Raw genomic sequence first — 16,457 nt, 5'->3', positions numbered from 1 at the left:
TGCCAACTTCAGGCTTGCCATTATTTTCCGGACTAGTGTATTTTCTTGTCTATTTCCTCAAATTGTTGGACCATGGTACTATATTTGCTAAAAGTGGTTGATTCTCTATTAGGCATGTACTTTTGTTCTTGGTCTTTTAGAGACTTCATTAGTTAGATCAAAATTGATATTAAGAGTGATCATCTATTTTGCCCACTATATCATCTCGTTATGGCTAGATGTGTCCACTCTTCTTTCCACTTTCCAACTCTAACCAAATATGAAAAATACTCATATGATAATACAAGTTTAATCCTCATCAAATCCAAATGAAAATAAAAAAATAAAAAGAGAAATAAAAACACAAAAGGAGAAAACACGCTCTAAAAGGGAAGAAAAATACACATGAACAATGTGCAAATTACATTCAAAATGAGAGTTATTAGTCCGTGATGGAGCAAATGGCTCAAGTCACCACTCAATCTGTAACTCTCTGGAACCCTAAGCCGAAATTTTAATACATGATGAGCATTATTTATATTGATAATATGATATAATTTCTCCACTTTTATCTTGTGTTTTAAATCCTTAAATGGATTACTATTGTTAGATTTATGCAACCTTAGAATTTTAACACAAAAGTATACACCTTGAACTACTATCGTCTTGTAACAAGTAATAATGGTATAAGTACAAGATATTGTTCCTACAGAGAAGGCTTGTAAAGTTCTACAAAAGAACAGTCTTTAAAAACTAATTTCAGATGACGAATTCAAGGGATTAAATTTGAGTGGTTTGATTAATAATTAGAGAAATATCATCCGTAAAAAGAAGCTCGTGGTGCAAAGGTTGATTAAGACACAAAACAAATGATCCAGCAAAAAGATAATAAAGCACTTCTGTAACAATCCTATAGTACTACATAATAGTACTACAATTCAATATCAACTACCAGGTCAAACAGTTTCCAAAGAGTATACAGGCCAGTGTGCTATCGATATGATATCATTTATGTTATATGTCATGTATCCTAGCACGACACAGTGTTACCATCCTACACCGTAGGAGTATAGTACTTGTCAGGTACTAAAACTATTTATAATCGTCTCCTATTCCATCAGGTTTTCTTATTTATCTTAACTCTGAAAATTAATGCATTTTCAAATGTAAAATTAGTTGTCAATTAATAATATGTAATCTTCAATGAAACAATAATCACCTGAAATAAATAGTTAGATAAAATTCCATGAGACCGCTCTATACTTTCATGTCTTTTTCGATCTTAATTTTCCTTTACACCCCAAGCTAAGGCTTTTACTCCATCATTGCTCGGTTTCCTTCTATGAAAGATGTAAAGACTGAAAAGTAAATAACAAATGTGAAAAAGTAAATTGTAGAAAATAAATTGCAGAAAGGTGAAGACTATATATTAAAGAATGAAATTAAATAACTGGAAAATAAATTGCTAAAAAGTAAAGTGCAAATAAATAAATTGTAGGAAATAAAATACTGAAAGTAAAGTGAAGTAAATTGTGGTAAATCGCAAGAAATTAAAGTACTAAAAAGTGCATGACATAAAGTAAAGAGGATAAAGTACTTGGAAGAAATAAAGTAAAAGGAGTGGAAACTTGCACCTCAAATTTTGAAACTTGCAAAACAAGTTTCGTTACAAAAAGTGATGGATTACTAGTAAGCACTTGGAAAACGATGGATTACTAGTAAGCACTTGGAAAACGGTTTTTCTTAACTACGGGAAACCAATATGGAGCCACAAAAGATTATAATCGTATGTATTGCATGGGAATAGATTAGCTCCACATTATTATCAAAAATTAAAATAAACTTGAAAAGAGATTAAGATGAAGTAAGAAACGATTCTTCAAACAAACAAACTTCAATTAGTACTTGCAAATACCGAATTAGATCACAAAATACTTAGGAAATAAACTCTAAATAGAGATTAGAGTGATAACCAAAAGGTTATGTGTGTTTTTAAGCTTACAAAGCACACATATTTATACTAGTAATTAACCTTGGGCTCTAAGCAACAAAAGTACATAATGACATAAGCCCTTAATGTCTTCTACAATCTTTATTTCAGCTAAAAACAATGAGGCCCGACTACAAGCATAGTCGGCACATAATCGGCCCAAGAGGTCTTTTAAATCCCACTGTTAAGCCTACGATACTACTATATCTATGAAATTAGCAACCAATGATTCCTCAAGAAGCTGTAGTATTATCCAGATCTGCAAAAGTTAATTTCAAAGCACATTTTAGATCAAATTTATACTATATTCCTAATACTTCACAAAAACACTAAATACTATAAAACTAATATAAAATAAACTCAACTGGACATGGTGGGAAAATAAAATAACATAAAAGAGTAAGAAAATAGATGTAATGGGGTTAATAAATTAACACTTATCAGTTACTTGATTCTTTTTCGTTTTCATTTATATCTTTCTTATTTATGGAGCTTGGAAGAAGAAACAATATTGTTTGGTGACTTTTGCATTAAAAATCAAGGTTTTTGAAAGGGATGCTGGAAGAGTGCTACATTATAGGCTGCAAGGTTATTCTAATGAATTTTTGACAAAATTACGGTGGATCTTTTATGATCTTGTCCATCGCATTTATAGTTGGTCTATTGCAGATTTGAAGATCTTATAGTACAAAATTGATATCATATCCTTGTACCCTCTTTTATGCATCATGACTTACCCTTTGGCGTTTGTAAAGTTAGGTATAAGCTTTATCCCTTGGTCTTTGTGTTCCCTTTTCCTAGTATATAAAGGAGGGAGTGTCAGATACTTTTTGGTAAGCAATCTAGTAGTTACATAGTCTAATATATATTCATCTTGGATTCTTCTTTTTCTATTCTCTATAATTTGAAGGAAGCTTTAAGTTTTAAATTCTGTAATTTATTGCAATTTCTATTATTATTGTTTATATGATTGTACTTCAGTTCCAAGCATGGCAGGCTAAATACCCAACTTAGGTGTGGGGTAAAACTAAGATTAAGAACCAATTTTCTGGTGATAGAAGTTGTTAATTAAATAACAAATCTTTCCAACCACTTCATTCATGTATATATTGTAAAACAACATCAATGGATGATTTGATCACATGTTTAAAAGTGTTAAAGCATGTTAGACATAGATATAAGCCAACAAGCACACGTCAACTTGAATGATATGAGGTAGACTCGAGAGAGCTACATAAAACCAAGGAGACTCGTTTTCAATCAATTTAGGTTATATAAGGGAATGTTTAAGCCATTGTCTAGACTTCAGTATTACTTAGAGATATAGGTGTTAAGTTTACGAATATGTGCCATTCTAAATCTCGATAGAATACCTAAAAGAGGCTATTGGTTGGATAAGACGAGTTATTTGTTGGACATGCTACAACACCCCATTCCATCAACTTTATTTGGTTGAATAACTTAACAGACCCCTACACCTTAAGCTCTTCTTTAATTATTCTTTCACATCAGTAGTTATAAAAAGCCTCATCAAAAATATTTCTTCGAATTGACCATCTGGAATTAGCCTTTCATCTTGTGTTCTTGCAACTTAAGATATCTATCCCTTAAAAACGATACTTGATCTTACCATTTTCTTACTTGAAAAGATGATAGTGTGTGACATGTGTATATTTGCATGAGTTTCCACTTAACTAGCACACCAACACAATGATTTCTCTCACGACCAAGGTCGCAAATAAGGTCATATGAATGGATCTTCCCTATTATACTCTCATTTGGGGATATTTTTAGTATTTTTGGATGTAAGTGAAGGGATTCATTTAGAGGTATGGAGGTTTCCACATAATAGTTTTGGTTTAGAATTCAAGGTCTTCATCAAGGAAGCAAAAGTTCAGATGGATTTTAGGTTTAGCTTGAACCAGTAAGATGAGTTCCAACTTGATTTGAGAAAACTATATACATATCAAAAATGTCTCCCTATATTTTGATCTACTTTTGATTTCCTATAACTAATGGTTGCTCATTTAACCTAGTTTCACATCTGGTACATATAATTACATAAAGAGTAAATTACAAATTTCGTCCATGTGGTTATTGAAAATTTTAAATTAGTCCCCCAAACGAAATAATTTACGTATGATCACCATAGTCTTCCTTTTGTTATGGATTTGGTCCCTTCCCTAACTCCACTAACATTTGCTCTGTTATGTCAAGGGTAATATTGTCCTTTTACTTTTTTTCTCTAAAAATGTAACACCCCATACAACACATTGCATGTAACACATACTTCATACGGAAGAAATACATGTTTATATACCATTCAGGTCCCTTAGTACAAGAATTTACCATACATAATACATGACTCAAATATTCAAAATACATTTCTTGTACTAATCAATATTCATCAATCAAAACTATACATCATAGACAAATCTTCATTTAGGAATGCATATAGGAAAATATCACATTTTCCCCTTTCCCTTACAGTGCGTACCTCCTACAATACATATTTAAAATCACAAAACGAGGGTTAGACCGAAAGGTCTAGTGGGTTACCCTATTTATGTTATTGCAGGGTGAAAATCACCAAAACTTTATACAAAATAATCTTTTCATATATATATATATATATATATATAACAAATACATGAACAAATAGGAAGATATTACCAGTACCTTTCCACTTTTCAAGCCCAGCATTCAGCTATTCAAATAACATACTTTAAACCCTTATAGGTTTGAACCAACCAGATTTCATATAATGCCACTTTTAAACCTTTTCCATTAAACAAGATTACTTAAAGATTTAGACCAAACCTGTTATTTTCTCCTTAATAACATCCAGACTATGATTTCCAATAAAAACCCTGATCTTAGTACACCTCTTCTTGATATGCCACCCTTATTTCCTCAAAATATTTCACCAAAACAATTTTAATTAGAACAGACCGCAGCCATAAATGCTCTAATGGAATATCATTAGTTCAAAACCATTCTTTATTAAAATCCCCATTTCTATACAAGAATACTAAAAATGACAATTGTATAAATAAAACATAAGTCAAGCTCAAATCCGGTCAACACAAGACCCTTGTCCGATTTGCTAATCCGGACAGTTCTCTCTAAGCTTTGTCCGATTTAACACTTAAGAGATTTCCAACATTTTTGTCTGGATAACAAATCCGGACAACACATGGTCGTATTCATACTTCTCCGATCAAATTATAAACTCAATTTTTTATAACTCGCTTAACACTTGACTGGTTTAAGGCTAAACCGCTTATGCCTTGACCGGTTTAAATCCAATCCGGACAACACTCAATCAAACGATTTATTTATAAATCGCTTAAGCCTTAATCGGGTTAGGGCTTAAATCGCTCAACCTTTGTCTGATTTCCTTCTTCTTCTTCAGAGGTTGAGTAAGGGTTTGGGTATGATTCGGGCACTTGACAGTTGAATGCCCCAATTGCTTTTACTTTGTCACCCGGGATCCACCACAGGTTGGGTTTGAGAGCCGTGTGATGGGTGACTAWCCAACCGAGGCAGAGATTGGAGATACAACGATTGGAGACCACAATTTCCCAAGTAAGAGATAGAATCTCACTAATTGGAAGGAAAAGGAGGGCTTCGACTAAACCGCCTGACTCTATGCCGGTTTAAGTCTAATTTGGATAACACTTCAAAATTAAAATTTTAATTAAAAACAAAGTTCCTACAATCAGTTATACAACCATAGAGAGTTTAAAACAGTATAAACCACTCACCTTAACAAGCCTTTTGAAAACAGCTTTCTTGTAATGCAAAATAAGAAAATCTGGGCAAGTCTTTCCCTTCTAAATCGCTCAAATTATGAGAATAGCCAAGAAAATGAAATGGGGGTCAAATCCTCCTTTTATACCCTTTCCCAAAAAGGAAAGGTCGGCCAATATACCTCTTCACATGCATGCATACACCCTTTAATCTAATAACCATACATATATACATTTATGCACATATGCACATACATGCATGCATATCACACACACACACACACACACACACACACACACATATATATATATATATATATATATCATACAAAACATGTGCATCTATAAATACACATAATCTTATTCATGTATCTATATTATGCACATTTTCACATACCAACATGATCAAATGTATCAATTTATCATGCTATCACGTAATCACATATAACAAATAATCACATATTTATTACCTCAGGTGACAACCAAGATCTGGTTATCACAAAAAAATAAAAAAATCATTTACATCAACGAGAAGAATTTGAATGAGTACAAAGAAAAGCTTCCAAATGAAGTGGTTTGTGGAATTGAAGTTTTTGTGGCCGATCTAAAGAAAGTTGCGGGTAGTGAGTATGTTACCAAGATTCAAGCGAATATTGATGTAACATAGAAGGCACAATCTAAGATTGGATAACATATGCAAGGTGGTTCAAGAGGCTTATTTGATTCAGATTCTGGAGGATCGCAAGGTAGTGAACAATCACTGGAGACCGAATACTAAGAGGTAAAGATGTAGAGAATGTTTGATTTGGTGTTCTTCCATGACTTGACTTCCTCAACAGTTTTTGTATCTAAGTTTACAACCATGAGATGATATGGGGTTCTAGTAGAAATAATCAGCAACAGTTCTAGTAGAAATAATCAGCAATTTGTTTTGTTATATGGTTCTGTTATTTCCATTTGGGAACGAGATACATTTTTAAACAAAGTTTTCAAGGAGATTCTACTAGTTGATCAACTTGATTCATTTGGTGTTGTTCCATTCTGGCCATGGATAAGCAAAGACTATTTTATTCCCAAGAATCATATTTGAATTAAACATCTTCATGATGACATTTAAAGACCAATTAGAAGCCATCTCAAGCTATCAGACATAAGCATTTGACTCCAAAAGGACATGGGTTTCACAAGGAAGAGATGGTGACCAACAATTAAATCCACAAATACAGACTGAATTAGTTAAATCTCGAACACACACACAAAGTCACACTGAATCGTTTCTAAGTTAATCTCCAAGTCAATTCTATATCATCGTTTATTGAGCTCTAGATTGATTCTAAATGGAGCTCTGACTCGAACTAGTCTCATCGTAGTTCAGATCACCCATCAAAATAATTACGATTGAGAATGGTTCTAATAGGCAGCGAAAAGGCGAAGATATTGAGAAAGAAGAGGAGACAATGATGCTTGATAGTTAGAATGGGGAAAAAGGTAGAGATGTGGTATCAATGTAAAGGTTGATGGTGATGAGAAAGAAGAAAAGATAAGGTGTGTTACGTTCCGTGAAAGGGAAATGAAGAAGAAAAATAGATTTGTTCACGGGAGGTGGTTACTTGAGGCCTTGTCCGAGTTATTACATGTCTTTTATTTTAATATTATTTTGTCAATTTCGGTCATTTCCCTTCCTAAACCTTCATTTTTGGTCTAATATTCTCTTCTGAGTAGAATGTGTGTATTTATATAACTATAAAACTTTTGGTGCATTTTTATGCTAAAAAAAACAAGAATTCATCCAAAGTGAGATCCAGGAGTGGTCACTCCTTATCGTCAGATCTAACATGTGCAAAAAGAAGATCTTGGAAGATGGTTTAGGGCTGAATGGGGAACCAAAAAGCTGCTTTAGAAGGCTTCATGCCTTATTTTTTGCAGAGGAGTAAAAAGAAGACATAAAGAAGATGGGCAAAAATAGTTGTTTATTCAAAAGCCCTAATTTAAGGAAAAATGGGTTTAACCTTTGGCCATTATGATTATCCCACTCCATTTTGTCTCTTGGGTAAATGTAGTGTTCTTTTATAAAGGCTTCACATTTATTGTCTTTAAGCATTCAAGCAAATTCAATTTCAAGTATTATCTAGCTAGCAATCTCTAGAACCTTAGTTTTAAATTTTTAGAAGTAGTTTAAATTTAGTATCTTAGTTTTACATTCAATAAATTTTATTTTTCAGTTTTGTAACCAGTGTCTTCGAGAGTGGGCACTGCGATTTCCAGTTTATCAAAAATCCTTTGGTATGTTTTCTTTCACTCTTTTAAATTCTGTTTTCTACTTCTTTTTAAGTATGAGCTAAATATATTTTGATATGTAGAAGTGAAAAGTGCCCAAACTATATGTAAAATTCTTGAGTAGTCTTATATATTGAACCCTTATCCTTTTGGTCATCTTTTGTTCGATAAAGCGCAATTATGCAGAGAAGCTGATCTCTTGAAAGTGTCTAAAGTCTAGTTCTAGATCCAGAGATGGGCAGAATGTAGTGATACAAGCTTGGGTGATGGTAAGAGAGTTTCGAAAGAATTCTTATAATGCCAACGAGAGTTGGGTTTGTATAGTGAGCACTCCAACCACATAGAGTAGAGGCAATCTACCTAGTGCATTAAAAACACTTAGAGCATTTGTCTCAGCACATTCCATAGAAACCCAAGCAGGTTCACCAGTGGTCGTCACTAAGAAAATGGTAAGTTAGACGTACGAGATTTTAACTAGGAAGTGTGACTATTAGCTGTGACAAGACCTCTCGAAAGAGAGTGCACACTTCACGCAATAGAGTGACCACTTTTCTGGATTAGGTATTTAATGGGTAAAATCATAACTACATCTCATTCTTTTATTATTACAACTTTGTTAAAGCTGTTTCACTAAACCAAACCAACTTATTTGCTTCATCTCTAAATAAAACTTGTAAAAGAAAATTCAGGAGAATGATATTGTCTTGATTGTCCTGTCCTTGAGGATACGATATTTGTTCTTACCAACTTTATACTTGTTTGAAGATCATAGTGACCAGTGTATACTTGCTTTGACATTGTGGATTGTTTGCTAACCCACTGTTATTACACATGTTCGCTTTGTAACAAGTTTTTGGTGCTGCTGTTAGGGACTGCGAGATTTTTGTCTCAAGACATTAGTTTTCATTCGAGCCCGAGTAACTTGTTTTTCTAAGCTTTTATTTGGTGTTGTATGCCGAAGCTGCAACATGGACCACTTTTACCATTTGATATAGAGATAGAAAAACTTTTAGAATGAGACGTAGAGCTAGAAGCAATACTCGACAAACACCTGAAAATCCTACTGAGGATAAGGCAGGAAACAGAGAAAGGATAATCCCTCCACTACCACCTCTGAAACTATGGTGGATATTGTCGATGATAAAAATAGAAAAATTCGGGATATGAATGTTGGTTGGTCGGTCAAATCCTTTACCTTTAGACTTAATGAAATTGGGCCACAAAGCAAGTATACAATACGGCCCAACGTCGTCTTTCCAAGTAATAAAGTGGTACAAGTACCGGAATATCGTCCACAGGGATTGGAGCAAAAGTTAAATAAGAGTCCAATAAAAGAAAAGATTCCATATGACGAAAACGAAGACTTTAGTTTGATTCCAAGTTAACACAGGTAATATAACAGAATAATAAAGCAGAATAATAAAGGTAGCACGGGTGTAAGATTTGGGGTGAAACGTAAACACGAAATCCAGCAGACAAAGCTGTGGAAGGACCGGTCCCACTATTTATCTTGAAGGTATTCCTCTCGGACTTCACCTTTGCACTATATTATAKCTTTGCACCCATATCTCTATGTGGTGTTCGGACCAGGGATAGTGACAAAATGGTTTCTTCAAGATATATGGCTAAACAAATCTCTTTGTTAAAAATCACTCTTTCGAGCTGATTCCCATATCATTCAAGTTGGCGTGTTCTTGATATTTCATCTCTGAATCTATCACACTTTGACACTTTTAGAGAGTGACCAACCCGTCGGGAGTTAAGTTTGAAAAACATAAATGACAAGTCTCCTTGTCGGCAACTTTCTCAAGTCTACCTCTCATATCATTCAAGCTGACGTGCTTATCATGGCTTATCTCTAAGTCCATGGCACTTTAACACTTTCAAAGTGATCAACGCGTCAAAAAGTGTGCTTGGTTTTATAAAACTTGAATGAAATAGTGGAACATTGTTATTGCGAAACAATGTCCACTTTCATTCGGTTTTAACATTTCACCCTTTACCCTACACCCGAGCTAATGAAATTAGCTACCTATTACGGAAAGTAAATGACATAAATAAATGAAATAAAGTAAAGACATGAATGTAAATAACTGAAAGTAAATGACGGAAAGTAAAGACGGAAAGTAAATGACAATAAATAAATAAATAAAAGACAATAATTAAAACTTAAAAGCTTGTAAATACTACTAATAACTTGAGAGAGTTTTTGGGAGTACAAGTTGGAACCTAAATTGTCCAGGAGGTGTGTTTAAAAGAGAAGCCAAAGGCTTTCTTTTATACCCAAGAGTTTAACATAAGACAAAAATATGGAAAGAAGGAAAAAGGTACATGAAGGGACTAGAAAAAGGAGGTATCATCTCCATCAAAACATGTCAACAAAAAGGTCTTCTCCACTTCATTTCACCAGCTGTTTGAGGGCCAAAACGAGGGMTTCTTCAGCTCAGACTTCCATCCAWGACAATGGCTTAACCAATAAGYACTTCTCCAAAAAGCCAACATGCAGMCGGGCAATGYTGTTGGAATGCTGCARCATTATAGTGCAGTGTTATAAGTCAAAAGATGTCATCTACTCCAAATTGTTGTAAAAACAAATTCATCATCACMTTTAGCTCCAAACATAACAAATGGAAAATAAGGAAGTAAAAATGACTCAAGGTTGGGATAAACTATGAAAATCTACCTATTAAACATAAGAAATAGRTACTTTAAGCATGTAATAAACCATGCTTATCATACCCCCAAACTTAAAGTGTTGCTTGTCCCCAAGCAACCAAATGACAACTAAAAATGACTCAATATAGTAACGTATACAAGATCAAGGCAGTAAATGCACACACAAAGCAAAGCATATCATTTATGAACATCATAGCCCTTCATAAATTTTTAGCAAACCATTCAAAGCCTACTTTTCATGTATGAACCATATGCTAGCACTAGTTTTTTTCTTTAATGAACTCAACACACCTCTCTTTGATAGGGTCAATAGGACTTGCTTAAGGCTCTCCTCTCTTTGGCTATTTTCTTTTCTCACTTTGCCTTTTTCCTTTTATGCTTCATCATTCTTTTTTTTTTTTTTTGGCACTATGTGCTCTTTATGTTGAAAGCATGCACATTGCCCCTATGGGACATGTGTGTGCATTTAAAATAGATCCCACAAAGGCTTTAGAGCTTTGCTCTTTTGTTTTAGAATCTGTGGCCTTTGTGGTGCACCCTCCCCCAAACTTAAACCTTTGACAATTCCCTCATTGGCTATGTTGGTGGAAAGTGTATAAGGCTACAGGTGGCTTGTTTGAGAGTTTAAATGGAGAATGGCCTAAATCATACCCAAATATTGGTGTGTGAGTGAAGTTTGGCTCAAGAAAAAGACATATGCTAGTTCTAGCAAGAACACTATTTAGTAGGTGAATGGCTATTTAACCTCAAATTTATTTAGGCTATGATATCAAGAACTATAAGCAATGATCATGTAATCAAGTATGAAAATAAAGCTAAAAAGCAAGAAAACTATCCCAAGACTCAAAATAAAAATAAAAATTGGAGACTAAAGATGAATGAATGAACCTGTCCTACTCCAAGGGAGTAGGCTGTGTGGCATGWGRYTCCAWGGCTRCATCCARGGCTGCTTYTCTAAGCTGCTCATTCTCTTCCTTTAACCTCCTGTTTTCTTCTTTGAGGCTCTTCAGCCTCTTCCCCATCTTTTTCAACTTCTTGCTCATCATCTCCTTCATATGCACCTTTAATTCTCTTAAATCTCTTTTCTCCTGCCTCTGCCCCTTTTTAATCTGCTTCTTTACTTCTATTTTCAACTTCTCCATCTTGTCCACGAATTCAGATCTTTGCATCAAGATGTTGTCCAGCAGGTTGCTGTTTTGAGACAACAAATCTTGAATCATTCCCATCAAGTCTACTGCTCCCATACTCCTGCTTGTCCTCTCCTTCAGCCTTGACACAGCTTTTAGGTCTATGATAGACCTTTCTGCTCCTTCCTTGATGATGACATCTTCTCTGAAAACTGGCACTCCTTCACTCTTCAACAACCTGTCAATGTCCCCAGGGAGATACAACTTCCCTTGGGTCCTGTTAGCACAATACACAATAGCCTTGTGTAAAATCTCTCCCACATTAATGGTTTTCCCCTTGAGAATGCAGTACAGCAGGACCATCCTTTCAACATTAAGGGAGTTGTCATGGGTTGTGGGATGCAGGGAGTGCTTGACAAAATTGACCCATACATTAGCATTGGGGGTTAAATTGGCGGCTTTGAAGACCCTTAAAGAAAAGTTTGTATGATGTTCTCATGTTGTGGCAGGTCTTGCCACTGCCTCACATATCTTATTGAGCTTAATCTCAGAGGCAGTGTGCTTAAGGGTCTCAAAGTCTGAATTAAAGTGAGTGGTGAGACCTAAGACATTGTTCAATGTCTCATCATCAAAGGATAGGCAAACACCTCTAACCTTGATCATACATGACTTACTAGCAGCAACCTCAGCATAKAACTCCCTAATAAGTGAGAGATTGTAAGAGCTATGTACCTCACAAAAGCTTTGCCATCCCAAACTTCTAATCACCTCTTTGATAAATGGGYACTCTTCCACACTCTTATGATCAAAACCTTTGTTGGGCCAAGCAGTCTTGTCTTTGAATTTCTCAAACAGAGCCTTGGCCTTGACAGAACTGAAGCCCTCCAAAGGTAGCATGGATCTCTCTGTGATTGTTGGAGTGGAAGAAGTAGGAGCAGGCTGTTCTTTGGATGTTGCAGCATTCTGTGACTGCCTTGTGATTCTTCTAGGAGAGTCTTCTAAGGCTGCTGTCTTGCCTTTTTCAACAGCACTAACTTTCTTCTTTTTGAGTGTAGGCCCTGTGGTTTGAGTGGTTTTCTTTGTGGACTTCTTTCCCAAAGCCTTCCTCTTCTTAGAGGGAGGCTGCACATGAGTGGGACTAGGAGAGGCTAGTGTTTCAACAGCCTCTAACAAAACATCCATGGATGTTTGTTCCACAGTGCTCTGTTTAGAATGATCAATCCCCATTTTGGCCAAGAAATCATCAATGACCTCAAAGTCCTTGCTTTGAGGTGTGGTCTCAACAAACTCTTGAATAGGGGCATGGGTGGTTTCAACATTCCAAGGAAGCAGGTAAACCCTTCCCAAGTCCTCTGCCCTAGTGGCATCATCCTCAGACTCAGATGAAACATAGTCTTCTACAAGCAGAGTAGGGTTGAAAATTACCTCAATGTCATGTTCTGATTCATCCATAGGAGGTTCATTGAGATCATTGATTTGAACTCTTCTATGGCTTGACTCTTGCACAAGGGATTCGGCCATTGTGGAAGATGAAGGGACAGCCGATTGTGGATGAGTAGGAACAGCCTCCTCTTCACTCATGGACATAGAGTCACTGTTTTCACTTAGCTTTACCAACTCTGGTTTAGCATTTGAGGGTAGAACAGTGTTTCTCCTTCGGTTGCTTCTTCGAAGAGGTCCCCTTGGAGAGGGATGGGTAGCTGCTCTCTTTAGCCTAACCATTGTTGAAGATAGCAAATGATGGAGAATGGAGATGGAAAAATGCAGAAAAGGGGAGGGTTTATGAGTGACAGCAGGTACGGTGCTGGTGGTTTTAGGCCGGTGATGGTGATGAGGTTTTGGAGTGATAGGAAGAGTAATGGAAGGAATAGTGGGGGGTGGTTGATTGAAAAGGTGGGTTAAGAAAAAGGTGGTTTAATGATGGTTTTCTAAGTAGCACTTAGTGGGTCTAAAAGGTAATGGCCAGCGGTTTCACAAAGGAAGTACAAGGTCATTAAAACTTAAGCCTTCTCATTAATTGAGACATAACCCTTAAAGCCCAACCTATCATCTTGTGACAATTTTCACCTTTTGACTGAAAAGTAAGCAATGATGGTGTAAGAGGTTGTGCAAGGTACCATGTACCTCCTTGTACTACCTTGTCCTATCCTAAGACCTTAACCTTGGTTTAACCTTAACCCATCTTTCCTCCTCTCTTTCTTTTTCAAAAACCAGCGCCAACTTTCCCAATACCATAAAAACAATCTTTTAAAAGAAAAGTTTAAAAATAAAAGCTCAACCCACTTTTCCTGGTTCACACAGAGCTGCAGGCCTAGAATGCTGCAGCATCAGCATTATGAGTAGTTTACCAAACTTTTATTCAAAAACACACCAAACCATGAAAACTTTAAAACACAACCAACCTATGAAATTAAAATTTATTTACAAACAAAGGTGGACTTTTAAGAAGTCCAAGGGGGATCTTTCAGATTTTAGTAGGGAGCAGCACAGCTCTCAGAGTGCTGTTCTGAGACCGTTGCCGGATCATGGTACACTTTTACCCTTTGGCCATTAACCTTGAAAATAGAATTATCTTCCGGGTTTACCAAATCCACTGCTCCATAAGGATAAACTTTAGAAATAAGAAAAGGCCCAGACCATCTAGACTTAAGTTTTCCAGGGAATAACTTCAGTCTAGAATGAAATAACAGCACATGGCCTTCTCTCAATTCTCTGTGCTGGATTTTATTATCATGCCATTTCTTTGTCTTTTCCTTATAAAGTTTGGCATTCTCATAAGACAACAACCTATGTTCATCCACTACACACAGTTGTAACAACCTTTTCTTTTCGGCTTCTTTCAAAGACATATTGAGCTCTTTAATAGCACAATATGCTTTGTGCTCTAGCTCTAAAGGCAGATGGCAGGCTTTTCCATAGACTAGCTTGTATGGGGACATACCTATTGGTGTTTTAAAAGCAGTTCTGTATGCCCATAAAGCGTCGTCTAATTTAAATGCCCAATCCTTTCTATTGGGTTTTACAATTTTTTCCAAAATACCTTTTATTTCCCTATTAGAGAGCTCAGCTAAGCCATTTGTTTGTGGATGATAAACCGTGGCAATTATGTGGTTAATATTATATTTTTCAAGAACTCCCTTTCAACAAATTGTTTACAAAGTAGGTACCCTCGTCACTGATGAATGCCCTCGGAGTACCGAACCGTGTGAAAATTTGTTTTTGAAGGAACTTAACCACAGTTTTTGCGTCATTTGACACACATGCCATGGCTTCTACCCACTTGGATACATAGTTAACAGCCACAAGAATGTAGTGGCAATTATTTGATGGGGGGAAAGGACCCATAAAGTCTATTCCCCAAACGTCAAATAATTCAACTTCTAGTATCCCATTTAATGGCATTTCATTTCTCTTGGAAATGGAGCCACTCCTTTGACATTCGTTGGACCTCTGTGCAAAATTATGGGAATCTTTAAAAATTGTTGGCCAATAAAACCTGACTGTAGGACCTTGGTTGCAGTCCTTTGGCCTCCAAAATGGCCTCCGTATGGTGCATGATGGCAATGATGCAGGATTGCTGCCACTTCAGATTCAGGCACGCATCTTCTCAGAATCTGATCTGCACCAAGTCTAAACAGAAATGGGTCATCCCATAAATAAGATTTAGCATCATGAAAAAATTTCTTTAACATGTGACCTGTGTACTCAGAGGGTTTTATTCCACAGGCCAAAAAATTAGCTAAATCAGCAAACCATGGTGTCTTAGGTTGGTTTATCATGAGGATTCTCTCATCTGGAAAAGTGTCATTAATTCTAATCCCTCTCTCTCAGGTTCTTCCAACCTAGACAAATGGTCTGCCACTTGATTCTCTATTCCCTTCCAATCAAGTATTTCTAAGTTAAATTCTTGCAACAAAAGCACCCATCTTATCAACCTTGGTTTTGCATGTTTCTTTGAGATCGGGTACTTGATGGCTGTATGATCAGTATGCACAATTACCTTTGTTCCCATCAAATAGGACCTAAATCTCTCAAAAGCAAAAACTATAGCCAATAATTCTTTCTCAGTTGTGGTGTAATTGATTTGTGCCTCATTCAAAATCTTACTTGCGTAGTAGATTGAATGAAACACCTTCTCCTTCCTTTGCCCTAACACAGCACCTACCGCCCAATCACTAGCGTCACACATGATCTCAAAAGGTTTGTTCCAATCTGGGGCAACTACCACCGGTGCGGTAACCAAAGCTTTTTTCAAAGTTTTGAATGCATTTATGCATTCATCGTTAAAGTTGAATTTTTGGTCATGCTGGAGGAGTAAACAAAGAGGTTTTGAAATTTTTGAAAAATCTTTAATAAACCTTCTATAAAATCCGGCATGACCCAAAAAGCTTCTGATTCCCTTAACCGTGGTACGTTCGGGTAGTTTCTCAATTACCTCAAGCTTTGCCTTATCTACCTCAACCCCTCTTTTTGAAATCAAATGCCCAAGAACAATGCCTTCTTTGACCATGAAGTGACATTTCTCACAATTAAGAACCAAGTCTGTTTCCTCACACCTTTCTAAGCTCTTTTTCAAATTATTCAAAAAATTGTCAAATGATGAACCATATACAGAAAAGTCATCCATAAATATTTCAATGGATTTTTCAAGCATAT

The 16,457-nt window shown here is 35.9% G+C and overlaps 1 protein-coding gene across 1 annotated transcript; it reads right to left on the bottom strand.

Annotated features, from left to right (window-relative positions):
• Nucleotides 1-14,272: 14,272 nt before the first annotated feature.
• LOC112526380 lies at nt 14,273-14,740 on the bottom strand. Its single transcript, XM_025136667.1, has one exon. The coding sequence runs from the start codon at nt 14,738-14,740 to the stop codon at nt 14,273-14,275; it is 468 nt and encodes a 155-aa protein (XP_024992435.1).
• Nucleotides 14,741-16,457: the final 1,717 nt, after the last annotated feature.

The sequence above is a fragment of the Cynara cardunculus genome (genome assembly GCF_001531365.2).
Source record: "Cynara cardunculus var. scolymus isolate 2C chromosome LG 14, CcrdV1, whole genome shotgun sequence".
In the NCBI taxonomy this organism is placed as follows: Eukaryota; Viridiplantae; Streptophyta; class Magnoliopsida; order Asterales; family Asteraceae; genus Cynara; species Cynara cardunculus.
Note: the sequence above shows the minus strand (reverse complement) of the source record. Positions and strands in the feature narration are given on the sequence as shown.